Here is a 19,558-nt window from a genome sequence, read left to right on the forward strand (position 1 = left end):
CATACCCAGCATTCGTGGCGTTAAGCGTCGTGTGCGTTCACGGTCAAAGTTTTCGAACCACTTTGCACTGGTCCTCTCGGTCCAATGTCTTCTCACGACAACCAACCGTGACGCCGTTTCGCCCCCAACCATTTCGTATTAATATATTTTATGCCAAGTATTTTTCTAGTTAACAAATTAGCCTTCTCGCCTTCTTTGGGGCGAGCATTTTTACGCGCGTATGCGTTTTAATATTTCAAAGGGCGAACCCGTAATTCCGCATCTCTCGCCGAGACCATCACCAACCCAAGCAAAGCCGCCCCTTTTCTGCTTCTGTTCTCTTCTCCTTTCCCTGGCGACGAGCGCCTGGCCGGGCAAGCAAAGGCCGGAAGACCGAGATGGCGATGCAGGCGGGGATCTCGTCATCCAAAGTCCTCGTTCTCGTTGGTGCAGGTCCGAATCACAGCGATCTCTTCTTTTTTCATCGACAAGAGTCTCTCTCGCTGTCTTCCCCAACTCTTTTTTTTTGTGGTGATCAGGTCTGACCGGTTCGATAATCTTAAGGAATGGCCGGCTGTCTGATGTATTGTCGGATCTTCAGGTGATTGTCCGAATTCATTCTCTCTCTTGAAATATGAAGTCTAGATTTCGCTTTTCCCCCGCAAGTTTGGTGAATTTTCTTGGCGTCTAAGGGAACCAGCAAAACGATCGCCTGGCTGAGATCATTAACAGAATCTTAGTTGGCTTAGTAGGCTCTTTTGTTACGCTAACTTTACTGAAGAAGAAAGGTATGCTGCAGAGTGCTCAGAAATCGTGTATGTCGTCAAATGGCATAGATTATAGAGTCCTAGAGCCACACCCTTGGGCATTGATTTCGCATAGAAAGAGTTCCAATGAATCATATATACTCTTCCTGGATTTATCTACATGATTCAACAAAGTTCATAAAGATGACCCCTTCGTTGCTCAAATATTTCCTCCTTGGTGTAAAATTAATTAGGATGAAGTAGATCCACTTCGCTCCTAATTTAGATTTCACTCGTGACAAATATTTCCTAAGGTCTCTACTTTGTTTTTAATAACTCTCTGAAAATATGCTTTGGACCAATACAGTGCTGAACCAAAACCTAATAACTGGTAAAGATGTTAATTTACATGTTCCCAAGATGGATTTTGACACTACTTTATTGACTCATCCATTCATGTGGTTGAATATTTTTGTGAACTGATTTCATGTTATTCTTCCTTTGACAGTGGAATTCAGATAAGTTGTATGATCATTGAATGTTCTCATACTTACAGCAGAAATATTCGTCCAATATCTGTTTATCTTTTTCTCTAGATTTCCTGATTAGTAATTACCAGGGAATGTACTTCCAACTTTCAGGAACTTATGAAAGGCGTTAACGATACAAATGTCTCTTCGAACTACTACGACTCTGCTCTTCTTGCATCTCAGGTATAATTCTTGTTCTTTTTCTACTTTTTTCTGTGTTGTGTTTTAAGAACTCCATATGGAAAGTTTATGTAGTTCTCAAATTTTGCTCAGGAACATTCAAGTATCTCTTTATATTACTATTTGCAAAATCTGAAGTCAGTAGATAGTTAGGTTCTAACTTGTGTCAGTGTCTTTGTTCAGTTTGATTAATAAATTAATCTCTATTCATTTTCATCCAATAATACTTCCTTTTATGTATAATTTTAATAAAAGAGTTATTTAAGTAACATTATAAATCCTACTGCTTCAAAATTGAAAACCACCATGTCTATCTTGCAACATAATGGATGAATCCACTTATTAAACCTATAGGAATATAGCTAACTCAAGGACTTTCTCAAAGTCATATATTCTAGAATGTCCCAACTGATGTAAATATGTAATTTTGATCTGATACCAGTTTTGGTAATCTACCAGACATGTATCGTACCGGTATACAGAGCTAACTCAAGGACTTTCTCGAAGTCATATATTCTAGAATGTCCCAGCTGATGTAAATATGAAATTTTGATCCGATACCAGTTTTGGTAATCTACCAGACCTGTATGGTACTGGTATACAGATCCATACCATCTGGTATTACCCAAAAAGAAAAAAAAAAAGACCAGGTCAACAATGGTTGATGGTTGGTGGGCACAGACTGGTATTTTAAACCGTACAGATAATTTTCGTGACAATATTTCACTTATATTGTAATTAATCAGAAAGCCATATAATTTGTGCCTACTTTCATGGCACATCCTTATTTTAAATCTCTACTTTCACGAATGCATTAACCAATTATATCATGCATTTAAAATCTATTTTGTAAATCTAGGTGTCATTACACTGGAGTATCACAATTATAGAAATAGTTGAATATACTATTACAAAACATGGTTGAAGGTCATCTGATGAAAGATAAAAGAAAGCATTGTACCATATGATACATTCTAAAGGAGCATTTAACTTGATTTCATGTAACATGTAGTGATACACTTTTTGACCTGAACCCTAGAGGCTTTAAGTAATCAGTATACTTGAGGTTTAAAGCTTGTTTTTATTAACTTAGGATGACTGAACTGTTTAAAGATAAAAACATTTTTATTGCTTTCGGTTTCCTAGATGTTTTTCTCTTGCTCACATTTTTGTTGTCCTTGAATGTAGATTAAGCATTTGGCTAAAGAGATCAGGGATTTGACAATATCTCGACCGGTTACCATAGTCAATGGTGACACTACTACTGGTAACGATCTCATACACATTTATCTTAAGTTGGTATTCAGATTGCTTAATTTACATGAAATTATTTAGTTAATTTTATTTCTCTTTATTTTTTGCACTTTTTTTGCTTAGTAATGTGCTTACCGTGTTTTCTTCCTTGTAATTTACATTTAAAAGATATTGAGTTCATTAAGGATTGTAAAACTAAAGGTAAACCATTTTTATGCATGGTTGTCAAATTCCTGGTTTGGGTTGTAGAATCTCATGATGATATGGTCCAATCTAGCTTGAGCTATCCAACTTGGCTGTAGGTTCTAGAATTGGTAGGATCATGGTTGCCATGCTGTCCAAATGAATGCAAATACAAGGCATTTATATCTTTTTCTTCTCTTTTGTTACTTCAGGGGGTTTAACATCCTACATAATGCCTGCTGCTGCAATTGGAGCATTGGGGTACTGTTACATGTGGTGGAAGGTAAGCTCTGATTTCAGAAAAATATGAGGGTCATGTAACTTAAAAGCTGAAAATATTCTGTATCATGGACTTATGGGTTAGGCACTTCTACACCATGAATAGCTTTCAATCAGTTTCTTTGTTAGACGAGCCATTACTAATACAAACTGAAAGAAAAGAAAGAATAGTACAAGAAAAGAGTGCTGCTATATGCCAGATGTAAGATTTTATTGCCAGAACAAAACCCAGATGATTTTCTACATGCTACTTAACTAGAAGTGGAAAGATAAAAACAAAAGCCTATAAATAGAGGTCAATTAGTGAATTTCAGTACATAACCATTTAACTAGATTTACTATAGCTTAGCTTAGTAACCATACACTTGAGAACTTAATATTTTATTGTTTTCATTGTCTGTTATGTTGTTTCAAGTCTGTGGCATCATGACTTTCCTGCTTCTAGGGCACAAACTAATGGATTCATACTTGTAGATTTGGCTTAACTTTGTGAAGGCAAATTCCACATCTGTCTGTAGTAATAAGATATGCTAATTAACCTTTCAGAGATGTAGTAGTGGATAATGCAAAGTCACCAATATGTGGATGCATCAGTTATCTGCTTTCTTGCTTCATTACGGTGTAATGTCTACCATCTTGGCTGAATCATATGAGCCACACTTGCATCTTTAAAGACAGCTTGCTGTTCTATGTAGACCTTTGAAATTATAAAAGAAGATTATCTTATAAGACAGAGTGATTTTATTATTTTGTTTATTGTGCACTTGTCTTTGCAGGGATGGTCCTTCTCTGATGTCATGTTTGTCACAAAACGGAATATGGCCAGTGCTGTTGCAAACGTGTCGAAACAACTAGAGCAAGTATCTGCAGCTCTAGCTGTATGTTTGAGATCTCTCACTCTTAAGATTGAGTTTAAAGTTTCTTGTGCATTTAACTTATTATTTTGAGTCATTCTTTTTTCAGGCAACAAAAAGACACCTAACCCAGAGGCTTGAAAACTTGGATGGGAAACTGGATGAGCAGAAGGAAATGTCTAAATGTATTATGAATGAGGTTCGTAAAACTATACAGTTGGTGCACTACCTCTTATAAGAACATTCAGATTCAAGATTTCCATAAGTTATCAGTTAATGCTCGTGACCTATCTATGTTCCTGTAGAAGCAAGTTGACCTTAGCATGCCACTTTTTTTGGTGACAGGCACATAACCGTAAACCAGCCGATAGATTCATTTGTGATTACTGGTGCGAGAGGAAAAATTATTAAAATCAATAAAATAAAAATTGATATCTCTTAGCTTAAATGAGCTTAATGACTGGAGTAGATACATTCAAATAGTCAGGACCTTACATTTTATTGCAGTTGTAAATATATAACCATATGATAGTGTAGATTGAAATGAAAGCCCACAAACTTTTGTTTCATGAAGTTATTTTTTTAATGAAATTTACTTCACTTTAGCTAGAGGTACTTATCTTGAACATAGTTTTAGCAAACCAGTTTCCATATCCATACCGCTAATCTAATGAGCCAAGACACATAGCACAACGAACATTTGATCACAAAAACTTGGCAAAATTTACCTTACACTTGAAAGGTTCATGTAAAATGAGCAGCTTAGAAAAACATACCAGATTGCAAATCCCAACATTGATCTGTACCAAAAATTCATTTCCATTAAAAAGGAGTAACAATGTTACGAGAAAAGATAATGTCCAGACACAAAATTTTAAAATCTCAAGCTTTAAATTCTCTTTCATGATAGAAACTTAGTGTTGATCGTGATTGATTCTTGAAAAGCAGGCACAATGAACTCCTTACAGTTAAATTAAGTACTTCAAGGGCATATCCAAACTGTGTATATATATATATATATATATATATATATATATATATATGTATGCATATACATACATACATATATACATATATATATATACATACATATATATGTTTGTGTGTGTTTATAGGAGCAGAAATAATAATTTAGTTCAGTATGGAGAAATATTTAGGTAGTTCATGTTACTATGAAAATAATTGCAGACACTATCTACAGAAACTAGCTACTGTTGCAAATAGGTATTCTATCTTTACTAGCAAAGCTTAGTGTGTTATTTTTGTGGTGGAGCTCAGGTTGCTTGAAATTTACTGTAACTTGAAAATTATTAATCTATGATCACATTAGCAAGTTTACCGGATAACAAATCAAAGGCTATTCTAAATTATCTTATAGTTGTTGTAAATTATTACCACAAAATATGGTAGCAATGTGTATATTTGGTTAATATTGTTAAATATAATATGTTAGATGCAACAATGTTATTATGGCGAGCAATGGTGAGATCTAGCAGTAAGACTATGTAGTTGTAAAATGAACTTTTGCTTAATTTTCCTTTTAGATTTTGGTGCTAGCCTGAGATGCCACTTGTGCATAGTCAATTGTGGACTATGTAGTTCCATAGGACTGCAGTACTAGCTGTTGAACATGTATTGGGCATTGATCTTAGCAACAAGTGTTCCAAAATCCTCCGTCCATGTCATCTTAATATCATTTATTGTAACAGTTAAAATATTCCATAGATGAAGTGCCTAATGTTTTTATGCCTAGTTGGCAATATCTGGAGCGTTCAACTTGTCCCATGCGCTTTGTATATTAATCAAAGTTGTTTCATAGTGTTACCAACAAACAGAAGAATTTGTCTTCTGGAGCCGTCAGCTTGGCCCGTGTGCTTTGTATATCAACAAACGATGTGTCATATTGTACGGACAAATGGAAGAATTTGTCAAGTGCTTTAAATGAAAATGAATGTCATACACTTGGAATTACAGATAATCCATGTAAATTTTGAAATTTACATCTGTTCATGTGTTTTTATGTCAGCTTTTGAAACAGTCAAGTAAGCTCTATGATGCTTGTTAAGTCAGCAATTATTGTTTTGTAAATGTGCAGGTTAATGAGGTTAAAACTGATCTTTCTCAAATTGGATTTGATATTGAATCGATTCAGAACATGATAGCTGGACTGGTGAGTCACGAGCATCAATATTTATTCATTTTCACCAGGTGAGGCTTAGATGATGATGTTTGAACTGATGAGAGTTTTGTCACTTTGAGCAGGAAGGAAAGATTGGACTTCTTGAAAATAAACAGGTTTTAATACATACATATTACATATATATCACTAATATCTATGCCATAGGCACTGTAAGAGATTCTACTAGATCATTTTGCTTATGTTATTACCATGCAGGATATGACTAATGCAGGTATATACTATCTATGCCAATTTGCTGGGGGTATTAAAGATGGACTGAATGGTAAATTCTTTCAGGTCAGAAGCCACAATATTATTCGTACCTCCTAAATTTGTTCTTGAAGTGGAACTATGTACCCTTTCTTGATCCCATGTTCTGGAATTCTGTGCAAACTGTCTTTAACCATATTCAACTAAGATGCGTATAATGTAGCATTCTGCATTAGCGATTTCAACATCCTGTTTTCTATGCAGTAAATGTTTTTAATGAAATTATAATACTGTGAATCTAATACACCTTGATGTTTATGCTTTAATGGAACCACAGATGGCTTTCCTAAAAACATGATTATCATTGAGTAGAACAAAATATCCCAATTATTTGTACTTCATCCCTTGCTTAGTTTACCTATAGTATTAGAAATATCCATGATTTAGCTACAATCTCTGGAATATCTGTTGGCAGGAAGCTAGTGAGAAACTTCAGTTTACTCAGTCTTCAATCACCTTTTCTCCAGATGAATCAACCAAGGTACATTTTGAATTTTAGTTTATATTGTTCAAAAGCTTGTCCTCATGCTATATCTTCTACTTCAGGGCTTACAATTTATTGCGGAAAATATCAAAGTAGGAGAGGCAGATAAACTGAAGCCAGCGACTATTTCTCAAAAAGATATGCAGGAGAAACCGATGAAAACAACGATCCTGAGAAGTACAACAATTCACAGATCATTCCCTGGTGGTATTTCTCATAGGAAAGACGGGATTGCTTTATGATCTGCAATGGACTCGCAACAGTTTTGATTAATGTTACAAGTTTGCAAGTGTTCCTCAGCTTGGTGACAGCGTGTTTGATGTGCTCCACATCAAAGGTATCCGCTAAGTGGACTAGAAGATAGCTGTGACACCAATTCTTGTCTATTTGTTGAACCAGTTTTTTACACTTTGAAAATAAGATGCAGATGTCATACTGTTGTAAAAAATTATGTATTCAATGCTTTATATCTGTTCATATTTTATATATAAAACCATTCATGAATTCCTTTTATTAACCATAGTCTATAATTATACATTCGATTACACCTCGAACAAAAACTTCTCCAAGCAGTTGAATCCTGTCTCTGGAACACCCACCTCTACCTCGTCATCCTCCGCTACACAGATTACCTGCAGGATCTCGTCCCAGCTCGCGGGAATCCCCTCGACGGCGGTGACGGGCGCCGCCGCCAGGACGGCATCGAGGACCTCCTGGAGCGCGACGATCCGGCGGGCGACGGCCCTCCTCAGCTCCCGCACCGCCGGGTAGATACCCGGCACGGAGTCGAGGCGGAGGAGCAGGGCCATTAGGCCCTCGCTCACCCGGAGCCGCTCCCGCTCGTCCCTCCTGACGGCGTCCACCGTCTCCTGCCGCCGGATTCGCTGCTCCATCCGGGCGGCTTCGGCGTCGACGGCTCTGATCTGCCCCATGAGGGTTTGGACCAGGTGGCCCCGGTAGGCGGACTGGATCCTGATGGCGGCGGCCGCAGTGACGGAGGCGGGAAGGCGGACGGGGATGGGCGTCGGGGTTCCATCGGGGGAGTTGATAGGGAAGGAGATTGCGGTGTTGGAAATTGGACGGGTGGTGTGGTCATTTGGGCCGTCGTAGTAGAAGGATGTGGAGGAATAATAGTAGTAGGTGTTGTAGGGGTAGGAATCCATGGTGGCGGCGGTGGAGGAAAGGCAGGAAGAGGTGGAGGAGCGCATTACTCGACTCACGCCATGGGTGGGATAGTTCGGTCCAGCAGCGGAAGAGATGGTGTGTGATCGAGAAGGTGCGACTATATTGCTTTACGCACCCACAACGTAACCCGCGAGAGTCACGTATCTGATCCGTTATGATGTGTATATATATACGCACGTAGGATTGGCAGTTTCTCTCATTGGGGTATCTTTTTTGGGTATCGTCGACCGGTGTCAAAACATTTCTCGGAAGGCACCGCCCAAGTCCGTTCGGGCTCGCCAAGCCCCTTTTGGTTTTCGGGCCTTTTGACAGGTTATTTACATCTCTACCCCTATCGTTTGAGTTGGCAGAACCGGCTTGGCCCACGGTGTTAAAGGCTCATGTTCGACTCCGGGACTTGCGTGGATTCACCTGTCTTGGACAAAACAGTCGCAATTATTTGAGGTCAACTTTTGATTTAGATATGTAAAAAATTATATATCTAATTAATTTTAGAATATTAAAATTTTTATATATAGTTTCTATTAATTTTTTAAGATATTTTATTTATTCTTCATGTATCATTAATATTAATTATTTTTTATTTTATAATATTTTAATTAATTTTATATCGAAAGTTGACAATAATAAGATTGATCTATAAGACCTTTTTATTAATATTTTGATTAAATAAAATTAATGAGTCAATTAATTCATCGAGTTGTGACTTATGATATTATAATTATTCTTTTCCAAAGTTGACTCATGATTTTTGTTTTTTTTCTAATTTTAATAATTTTGTATGTCATCTTAACATCTCAATATTATCACAATCGATAGTCTTAGTTATTTTTATATTCTTTAATACGTCATTTACTTCATTAGTTTTAAAAAATTTGAATAAATATATAATTATTAAATATATTTTTATTATTTATCATTAAATCTATATTTTATATAGAATATTTATTAAATAATTTATACAAAATAATTTTTTATCTTTCCTTAATCTCGTTATCGTTAACAAATATTTTTTTTTATCTTCATCTTTAATACAGTTAATATTACTTAAATTCTTACCTTTTTCTTTTCTAACCTTAGCAATTCGATATATATTTTTATCATATTTAATATCTATTTTATTATAAAAATAATTATAAAATTTATATCTTGTTATACTAATTTTTTTTAGTCACCTTTTTAGATTATCTTTCAATTTTTTTCTTATTTTTATAGTTTTATTAATCTTTAAACCCTGAACTTTTATTAAAAAATATTTTTCTGGGCCAAAACAGCGAATAGGATTTATTCACCGGCTTCAAGTTTGACATGACGTCATATAAGGGTCGACAATGACGTTAATAACCATTTCCGTTTCGGCAAAGTGGCTCGTTTGGGTGTGATAACCTTAATCCCTGTCTTGGTGAGAGACAGGTAAGTCGAGCCCACCGGAGTTACGTCGGAGGGATGTACAAAAACAACAAAAAAAGTCTTTTTTTCTTATTGTCCTCGTTAAAAAGGTGGGACGACGAAATCGACAGCCTCGATCGTGTCTCCCCTAATTTTCAAGGTAATAACGATCGCATCTCCAGTCCTGGTTCATTTGGATTCCGATCCTTCATTTGCCGGCACCTCAAGCGTCATCTCTTTTCCGTGGATTTTTTGATCTTTCGCGAATTTAATCTCTATGCAGCCGTGGTTCCGATTTGGCTTCTACTTTCCCTATTTAGGGTTCGATATCTGAACTCCTTGTGCTTTTTGATTCTAGATGATGATTTGAATCAAGTCCGTCCATGTTTTTTCTCGTCCCTTTTTGTCAACTGATTAAAGCCTGGCTTAATCGTCTTCGAGGGTACACTGTGGATTACCATCGAACTTTTCGTCGTCCCTTTTTGTATTATGGTGGATGATGTTGTGATTAAATATGTTGATTTTTTTCAATTAAAAAGTGATGGTGTTATCTCTACTATCCACCTAAACTTTTAGCATCCTGGCTAGCTGCTTCCTTACTTTGCATAAAGCATTGTTCTTAGACACTGTGAAGACGAACTAACTTGGCATCATGTTGAATAGGTTGAAAATAATTTACATTGAAGCTGATGACTCTGTTATCTTCACTTGAAGTCCCTTTGTAGTTTGTAGTACCAGAAAGACGTTGGAAAAGATTGGCTTGCCGGTAAAGCCTTCAATGCGAGGAGGAAATTGGGTGGTAGATGGATCTCATTGTCAGGGTTGTTCATCCCAGTTCACTTTTATCAATAGAAAGGTATGCATATTTGGATGTACTTTCTATGACCATGTTCTGGTTTTTTTTGTTCTTTCCTGTATGAGTGTTTTTAACTTAGTCTTTGTCAATGTATGATCATGTGGAAGCACTAACATTGCTAGTCATCCGTGCTATGTTTTTATTTTTCTGGTGCTAAATCCTTGTTTCTTTTTCCAGAATTTATATTGACAAGGCTGTATCTAAGAGGATCAAGGAACTGTAACTATTATGTATGGGTGTCTACAAGTTAACTTTTCTTTTCCATCTCTGCTTGGTGGAATGCCTATGAATGATAACATACTAATATTATCCATAATGAGCTTCAGTGACCATGCAGGAAATATCATGAATATAATTAGTTTCTAGAGATAAATCTTAACAGTATTACCAAATATTTGGGTGAATGAGTACAATTTGATTCCCACATTCTTGCTTAATTGGCAGCATATTTCTGCAATAAGAATTTGGACTTAGATCAATTGATTATTTTATATCCTCCAGATTATCAACTTTATAAAGCCAAGTTCCAAACTCGAATGGCTTATGCCATTAGCATCAAAGTCAGCACAAGTTTCAACTTGATTTTGGTAGAATTTTTTCCTGATTACAATTTATGTTTATAAATGCTGTTTGTCATAGAATTGTTGTATATGTTAGAATGCTAACCTTGGAGTTGGTGATGGAACTAGCTTGTGTTTGCTCTGCTGTTGATTGATAATTAACTAACATATGTTATTGAACTGTAGTCTTTGCCTTGGTGTCTTTGGATCAATAGTTGAACACAAAATGACTTGTTTTTTTCTTGATGATGGTTAAAATGTGTTCTTTGAATGTGCTTATGTAGAGGAATTTGTTTCTCATTGAATGTACTTGTTTTTTGAATGAAAGGAGATGTGACTTTGCTAACATGCATTTTTATAAGACATACATGGGCAGTTGATTCTGTTTTCACTTGCTCCTTTATGGTTGATTTTATATATATTATATTGATTTATTCTGAATATATTTTAGACTGACACCTTTTGATGTTCTTGAGAATTGCATATCTTTTACAAGCCGTCAGACCTTTGAAAATAAGTAAATATTATTACAGTTTGTACAAGATGGGTAATAAATAGAGCTTTCTGCCAAAGTCAAAAGCCTTCTCGAAACAGTCATTTGCCTTGATAACAAGATTCAGTGTTCATCAATGTCATTATTTTCTACAAGTTACTAGAAGATTCCTTTATAATGATATGTTGCTTTTCTTGCTGTAGCATCACTGTCGCAGATGTGGAGGCTTGTTTTGCAATAGTTGCACCCAACAGAGAATGGTTTTACGTGGACAAGGTGATGCACCAGTCCGAATATGTGAGCCATGCAAAAGGATAGAGGAAGCAGCACGCTTTGAGTTGAGATATGGACACAGGAAGCAAACTGCTAAAGGTAAATGCTTTGGCTTACTAAATATTATATCTTTTTTCTAAAGTATGTTGCAGCATATTTTCATTTACATTCTTGTTCTTTCATTTTTTCCAATGGGAGGACACCAGGAATTGGATTCCTCAAGGAATTAACAGTGAGTTAGTCTAGATTGAGGTGACATAGGCAAGATTGAGGTGGCAGTGAGGATTTGTTTCCTGCTAATTATCTGCTAGGAGCATCACTTTCAGGGATTTTTTATAAGTAAAGGTCTTATATTCATATCTGACATGCCTAATAGCTAAGTTTTTATGTCAACCATTCATTGAATATGAACATTCTGCCATATATTCAGGTTCAGTGAACCGTTTGGATTATCCTTTAGTTGCATGCAAACAATGATTTTAATAGCCGCTCGGGCGAGGCGAGGTGAGGCCCGAGCGCCTCGCTTCATGTCCAGGCACCTCGCTTCAAAGAGGCGCCACCTAGGCGCTCGCCCGAGCCCAGGCGCCAGGCGCTTCGTGCGAGCGCCCGTGTTAAACCAAGTGACCGAACCAGTGTTTTACATCTGGTTCGGTCTCCGATGCTTTAGTTGGTTCAATGGAACCAACTAAAGCACCAATATCAGCCTCCCAACATCCCTCTCGTGACTTCCCCAATCCTAACCTTGCTCGTGATTCTATCGCTGACATTTCCTCTCTACTGCCACTGCCTCTCTCCGCTGTCATTTTCTCTCTTCGTTGTCGTTGCACTCCGCTGCCGCTGCCACTGTCACTACTTTCCATTGCTATCGCTGCTCGCCACCGCTGTTGTCGTTGCCACTATCGTCGCTCCTGCTGTTGCTGCTCGCTGCTACCGCTGCTGCTTCTCTCAGTCAGCAGCCTCAGTGTTACTCTTACACTGCGCCTCGCTACTGCTACCGCTATCGCTGCTCATTGATACCACTATCGCTGCCGCTGCCACTACCACTGCTCGCCGCTACTATCGCTGCTTGCCACTATCGTCGCTCCCGCTCTCGCTGTTGTTGCCGCTACTCATTGCTATTGTTACTTTTACTCCCTCTACTTACATCAACTCGATAGTATACTGTTAACTATATACTAGTTAAGGTAAGCAATACCGAATAATATCGCCCGGTACGGGCGGTACGTACCAGTCCGACGGTATACCGGTACGCGGACCGCCCGTTACCGGGCGGAACGAATAATAATAATAAAATAATATTATATATATTTATATATTTATTTATAGAAAAAGGCTCGATATATATATATAAAAAAATAAATAAATAAATATATACCGAACCGATGTGGGGAAGGAAAAGGCGATGTCGGCTTTTAAATAAAAAAATAAATAAATAAATAAATATATATATATATATATATATATATATATATATATATATATACCGAACGGTATACCGCTCGATATACCGTACCGTACCGTACCGAGCGAACGTCGAAATGCTGGTATGGTACGATATTTCGAACCTTGATACTAGTAACAATATTTTTTTATTTATTAGATTAATAATATATTATTTTGATTTTAATATTACTATTTTTTATTTATTTGAAATTATTGTTATTGTTTTGAATTTTGAGATTTTTTGTTAATGGGATATTGTGATTCTGTAAGATTTTTTTAATTTAATATCGTATTTTTATTTAAATAATTATATTTATTAATTATATTATATATTTTTATATTTTAGCGTCTCGCTTCGCTCGGCCGAGCGGCTCGTGCATTTTGGACCTTGACGTTTTTTGACGCCTAACGCTTTTTAAATCATTGCATGCAAATATAGCCTATTAGTTAGATCCTACCTGCACTATTATAGTTTTAGTTTTTATCGTAAGTTTCTTTGTTGATTGCTGTGTTTTGGGATTTTGATTCAGCTATGAGGGTTGATATAAGACTTGTTAATTCAAAGCCTTATTTGAATTCTTTTATTTCAGTAACATCATGTAGCTGCAATATTTCAGAATGCTTATTTTAAAGAGTTGTGCAGAATACACCACCCCAAATTGATGGGAAGTGTTCTAGACAATGATTATGATTAAGGATGTAAGCTATCTGGACATGAATGAGATTAGGCATGTTCTTTTTCCAACAGGCCTGCTGTTCAAGCTTTCACCTTTGAGAGGGAATGGCTTGGCGAGCAACTGAGGAATGGGTAGAAGTTCGACACTGAGGATGCAATGCTCTGAGTATATGGTGGTGTCAAGGTGGGTGGTGATGCCAGAGGTGTTAATGTGAAGGTGAGTGGTGGCAGTGGAGGCACAAGGAAAGGGAGGTGCTGACAATGAGGATAAAGAAGCTAGGATGATCATGAAAAGCCAGTGTGTTATGGGTAACAGGCTTTGCCTCCAACATGGCCTTTGTGGAGGAGATTTTGAGAGGATGAGCATTTTCACTGATGGAGGATGCCAGTTGGGAGATGATCGAGGAGAATGAGAAGAGATCTGAAGGGACAGTGCTGCAGTGTATTAAGCTTTCTATATCTAGCTATTATAAGCATATACATACTATTGGCATGATTAAAGTCGGCCATTAATGATAGTGTATAGTAGAGATCACATCTATGTCTTGTTAAATACATAATGGAGAGAACTTGAACTAAGCTAAAGTTTGGCCAGGTCCTTACTGAACCAAACAGGAGTGAACAGGCTAAAGTTTGGGTTTGGCTCAATATGCTGATGAACAATTCTTTAGCTGTTTGGGCTTGGCTTGGTGGGCTTGCGATTTAGCAGGCTTCAGCTGGACATCACACCAAGCCTGAGATCTTCAGGAACAAATCTTTTTTACAGCCCTATGTACCAAGGTCTGCCGTACCGTACCGTACCGGCGTTTCGATCCGGGCTCGGTACCGGTATGGTACGGTATACCGAGCACTGTAGCACTGCTACAGTTCTACAGTGCTCGGTACAGGGCGGTCCGCGTACCACTGGCCTGTCGGACCGGTACATACCGCCTGTACCGGGCGGTACGGTCCGGTACGACAGACCTTGCTATGTACGTAATTTGCTTTCTGATAGAAAATATGCATGTACTTCATGCAAGGACTTCTGTTATGTGTTGAGGTGCTCCTTATGTGAATTTAATTCTTCAAAAGTTTTATATGCAAAGCTGCACATATTGCCTTCAAAGGAAAGAAAAGAGACATAAAAGGGAATTTGAAGAAATATCATTGTCATACATATTTTAATATTTAAAGATATTGGGAGACTTCAGAAAAAAAAAAAGAAGAAAATTCTGCTTCCATGGTTACATATATAGCTTATAGCCAAATCTATCTGAAATGTGTATCTGATCTATAAAATGCAAAGAGGTCATCTTAGAATTTGCTTGTATTATTTTTTGCAGTTAATGCAAAACAGGCTTTCAAGCATGAGGACGAGGTTCCAAGTCAGATTCTTGGAACTGATGGAAAGCATGCATCATTATCTGAACAAAATTCAAACAATCTTGTGAATCTTGATCTTAAGTTGGTACCAAGCAGTGCATCCTGCTCTAGTTCCAGGAGGGAAGGAGATAATATTAGAAGCGTGTCAGTTGATACACACAACAATCTTAAGGTGGATCTTATGTTAGGTGATCCAGAGGAATTGCATCAACAAGCAGTTGAAGAGAAGAGAAAGTATAAAACTTTGAAGGCTGAAGGAAAATCTGAGGAAGCACTTCAGGCATTCAAGCGTGGTAAAGAACTTGAAAGGCAAGCTGGTGCTTTGGAAATTACACTACGAAAGAACCGGCGAATGGCTGCAAAGGCATCCAATTTTAGTACTGTTGCTAGCATCCAGAAAATCGAAGGTCATGAAGAGTTTGGTGGTAACCAGAAGTTATCCTCTCAAACGGGTACAGAAGTCAAGGATGACCTTGCAGCAGAACTTCGAGAATTGGGATGGTCTGATGCAGATCTTCATGATGCTGATAAAAGACCAGCAAAGCTTAGTTTGGAGGGTGAATTGTCAAATCTTCTTGCACTAGTTTCTCAAAAATCCTCTCAAGGTATTAAAAAGGGTGGTGTTGATAAGTCAGAGGTCATTGCTCTTAAGAAGAGGGCACTGTTTTTTAAAAGAGAAGGAAAACTTTCTGAAGCAAAGGAGGAGCTGAAGAGGGCTAAATTATTAGAAAAACAAATAGAAGAACAAGAGCTATTGGGTGACGCTGAAGAATCGGATGACGAGCTGCATACTCTAATCAATAGTCTTGATGAAGACAAACAAGATAACCTAGCATTAGACCATGTATCCGACGCTAGATTCCAATTTGACAACCAGCTTGTTTTCTCGGATGATCTTCCTATTGATGGCAATTTTGAGGTGACTGATGATGATATGAATAACCCAGATTTAGTGGCTGCTTTAAAATCATTTGGTTGGTCTGACGAGGATGAAGAACAACCAGCCAGTCAAAGCAATGAATATGTTCCTTTTGATAGGGAGGCACTGTGTAGACAAGTGCTTAGTCTGAAAAGGGAGGCACTCAGCCAAAAACGGGATGGTAATATTTCAGAGGCGATGGAGCTGCTGAAGAAGTCAAAATTACTGGAAAAGGACCTGGAGGGTATACAATGTAGTTCTGAAATTGTTGCATCAGAATTTAAGAAGAGTTCAAGCCCTCAAGTTGATGTGGCTGCAATGCAAACAGTTGAAGAGGAGAATGTTGCTGAAACAACAGGTTCTCATTTTAAGTCGCCACCAAAAAGTAAGCTAATGGTTCAAAAAGAGCTCTTGGCTTTGAAAAAGAGGGTGCTCACATTTAGAAGGGAAGGTCGAATAGATGAGGCAGAAGAAGAACTGAAGAAAGGAAAGATTTTAGAACAACACCTGGAAGAGATGGAAAGTGCTCCAAGAAACCATGGAGAAGACTTGAGGAAAGAAAAGGTTCTGGAACAACTGGAAAATATGAAAAGTACTCACAGAAAGCCTGTCGCTGAGGTGGCAAAGAAGAATTTGGACATCACACATGTGCATGAAGGTGGTGATACCAGGAGTTTGAATCTTGGGGAGGAAAGATATGAGACAGAGGTAACAGAGCAAGATATGCATGATCCTGCATTTTTGTCACTTTTGAAAAATATGGGGTGGAATGAGGATGATGATGTTGATTCTGTTGGCATGACAAATAGAGCATCTAAACAGATGAATGATCCATCTACACATGATAATGCCCCTCCTTTGGCTCCTATGAAGGCAAAGAGAAGCAAGGCTGACATTCAGAAAGAATTATTAGCCATAAAAAGAAAAGCTCTGGCACTAAGACGCCAAGGAAGGACTGAGGAGGCTGAGGAAGAGCTGGAAAAAGCAAAAGCCCTGGAGACCCAAATGACAGAAATGGAAGTCTCTAGTAATGTCAGCTCTGTGGAGGTGGATTCACTTGGTTTTGAAACCTTGATTCCACAAAATCTCTCTGTTAAAGAGCATGCTTCTGGTGATGCACGAAACACTGCTGGAAGCCTAGCATCATTTGCGCTAAACAAAACACCAAAAGATGCAGCAGTCCCACTGCATGTTCCCATGGGAAATTCCACTTTGCACCAGTCAAACCAGTCACTGAACTTGGAATGTCTCTCTGGCAGTGAGGCTGAAGCTTTGCACTCATCAATGAGGGGATCGGTGAAAAGAGAGGGTACAGATGCCAACTTATTCTCTATTACTAGTGCACCTGTTATGTTGGCTGTGGAGAGTACTTTGAAAGAGAAGACCAGCTCAAAAAGTGGTGAAATTGGTCACACAACTTCACATTTTCAGAGTCAGGAAACAGATGCCACTGAAACGAATAACATGGGAGCACAAGAACAGAAAGTGGCACTTGTGGCTGATGCTTTCAGGGATGAAATTTTAGCACGCAAGAGAAAGGCTGTTGCACTGAAGAGAGAAGGGAAACTTGCAGAAGCCCGAGAGGAACTGAGACAGGCAAAGCTCTTGGAGAAGAGTCTGGAAGATGGTCAACAAGCAGATGTGGTTATGCGAGGTGCTTTAACTCCTGACAGTACTGCTCTAAAGCAAGAGAACATACCTAGCCCATCTGAGAAACCAAAATCAGGCCGTGATCGCTTCAGAATTCAACAGGAGTCCTTGTCTCATAAACGTAATGCTCTCAAGTTGCGTAGAGAAGGAAAGATAGATGAATCAGAGGCTGAACTTGAATTAGCAAAGGCTTTAGAAAAACAATTGGAAGACTTTGATCAAGGTTCAAGCACTAACATGACCGGCAACAAATCCGAAGCGATGGATGATGTAGTTGTGGAGGATCTTCTTGATCCTCAACTTCTGTCCGCCCTTAAAGCTATTGGATTGGAGGATAGTGTTATTACCAGCCAACCATATCATGAAACAGATGCCCAGCCAAATTTTGACAGGAGTGGTAACCAACGCATGGAGAAAGCTGATCTGGAAGAACAAATCAAGGCTGAGAAGCACCGAGCACTCAATTTTAAACGGGCAGGTAAGCAGGCAGAAGCTTTAGAGGCTCTTCGCTCAGCCAAACGTCTCGAGAAGAATCTTGCAACATTGACTTAGGAGCCCAAATTGAGATAATCAGTTCCTAGAAACCACATGCACTTCTGGGATCTCACAGGTGCCTGAAAAATTATGTAGAATCATATCGAAGGTAAGCTTCCTTTTTAGACCAGATCAAGATGTTTAAGGTTTCTACAATGCTGCAAAGTTGTCCCGAGGCCTGGGATCTCTGCCTGGATAGATTTGACTGAAGCTTGGTTGATTATATTCCTTGAGTATCATTGGTAGCTTTTCTTTCAGGTTTCAACTCACCTCAGTTCTCAAATACTACAAGATGCATGCAGAAATATTGGGCAGTTTCTCTCCAGTCCTCCACTGGTACAGAATTCGCTCTACATCGATGGAATTCTTTTATGTTTTTGAAGTTACTCCAATTTTGTGTACACTTGGTATCATGCTCTATTGGACATCAAATGTCCCTGTATCCATGAAGATGAACTCGTGAGGATGTCTGTCTCTTCCAAAAGCTTGTCATCTGGCACATTTCTTAGTCTACTTGAATGTAATCAAGTGGATGTCTCTCTCTTCTTCTAAGTGCTTGTGGTGCTTGGAATGCTAAGTTTTGAGCCCCCGGACTCTGTATATAGTCTACAAGAAGGTGGTTTACTGCCCAAGGAGGACAGTGCTCTTTGGTGCAACTCGCAACGACAGGCAAAAGGGTGTTCGACGAGATGTCTAGTGTTCCTATTGCGATGCAAAGGACGGAGTCGAACATCAAGCAGCAGCAAAATGGCTGTCATCCTTTTTCTTCAAGAAATTGCAAATACGTTCTGCTTAGTTTTCTCTTTGAGGAGATGCCTCGAAACATTAGCTGCAAATCTCGAGTTGATCTCTTTGTAATTGATCTTTATATATGCTTTTATGACACTCCGGTGGGCTTGTCTCTGCAATGTAGACCTTCTTTTTGTTGAGTGAGACTCCGTGTTCAGTGTCAAGTCCTTGAGGAACCTGACATTTTGGGATCACTAGAGCGAGAATGGATCGATGGATAGATACAATGCGATACCAGATATTAAAGCATTCTCTCACTGTTCTTCCCAGGAAGAGCTTCCAGATGGGGTCAGTCTTCGGACTCTAGACTCTTTTGACATCGTTTCTTTCTTACGTGAATAAAGATGCATGTATTGGAATCAAGATGGAAGAAAAGGCGGCGATTGAGATGAGTAAGAGGAGGGCAACATGAGAGAACCTGTTGAGATCTGCTGGAGCAGTGGAAAGAAGTGGACACTCCGAGATGGGAACAGCCTGCCGTGGAAGGAGCC

At 38.3% G+C, this 19,558-nt stretch overlaps 3 protein-coding genes across 7 annotated transcripts; 2 read left to right on the forward strand and 1 right to left on the reverse strand.

The window, feature by feature from the left end:
- Window positions 1-267: 267 nt before the first annotated feature.
- Window positions 268-7,442, forward strand: LOC135679251 (uncharacterized). The gene is made up of 12 exons (XM_065192777.1): window positions 268-432; window positions 519-580; window positions 1,367-1,438; window positions 2,624-2,702; window positions 3,085-3,155; window positions 3,928-4,029; window positions 4,115-4,204; window positions 6,101-6,175; window positions 6,268-6,300; window positions 6,401-6,481; window positions 6,870-6,935; window positions 7,001-7,442. The coding sequence occupies exons 1-12, from the start codon at window positions 378-380 to the stop codon at window positions 7,178-7,180; spliced, it is 966 nt and encodes a 321-aa protein (XP_065048849.1). The 5' UTR covers window positions 268-377; the 3' UTR covers window positions 7,181-7,442.
- On the reverse strand, window positions 7,418-8,259 carry LOC135679252 (BAG family molecular chaperone regulator 5, mitochondrial-like). Its single transcript, XM_065192778.1, has one exon. The coding sequence runs from the start codon at window positions 8,144-8,146 to the stop codon at window positions 7,481-7,483; it is 666 nt and encodes a 221-aa protein (XP_065048850.1). The 5' UTR covers window positions 8,147-8,259; the 3' UTR covers window positions 7,418-7,480.
- Window positions 8,260-9,519: 1,260 nt separating this feature from the next.
- On the forward strand, window positions 9,520-18,830 carry LOC135586192 (uncharacterized). 5 transcript variants are annotated; one of them, XR_010515191.1, is made up of 5 exons: window positions 9,520-9,672; window positions 10,238-10,368; window positions 11,625-11,793; window positions 15,136-18,387; window positions 18,537-18,830. XR_010515191.1 is itself a non-coding variant. In XM_065192779.1 (4 exons), exons 1-4 carry the CDS (start codon window positions 9,570-9,572, stop codon window positions 18,294-18,296), a joined length of 3,564 nt encoding a protein of 1,187 aa, XP_065048851.1. In that variant the 5' UTR covers window positions 9,520-9,569; the 3' UTR covers window positions 18,297-18,830. The 5 variants fall into 5 exon arrangements, 4 of the variants coding, with proteins under 4 accessions (XP_065048851.1, XP_065048854.1, XP_065048852.1 ...); XM_065192779.1 differs by having other exon boundaries at window positions 15,136-18,830; XM_065192782.1 differs by having other exon boundaries at window positions 9,536-9,672; window positions 10,227-10,368; window positions 15,136-18,830.
- The last annotated feature ends 728 nt before the right edge of the window (window positions 18,831-19,558 follow it).

The sequence above is a fragment of the Musa acuminata genome, chromosome BXJ1-7 (assembly GCF_036884655.1).
Source record: "Musa acuminata AAA Group cultivar baxijiao chromosome BXJ1-7, Cavendish_Baxijiao_AAA, whole genome shotgun sequence".
Taxonomy (NCBI): Eukaryota; Viridiplantae; Streptophyta; class Magnoliopsida; order Zingiberales; family Musaceae; genus Musa; species Musa acuminata.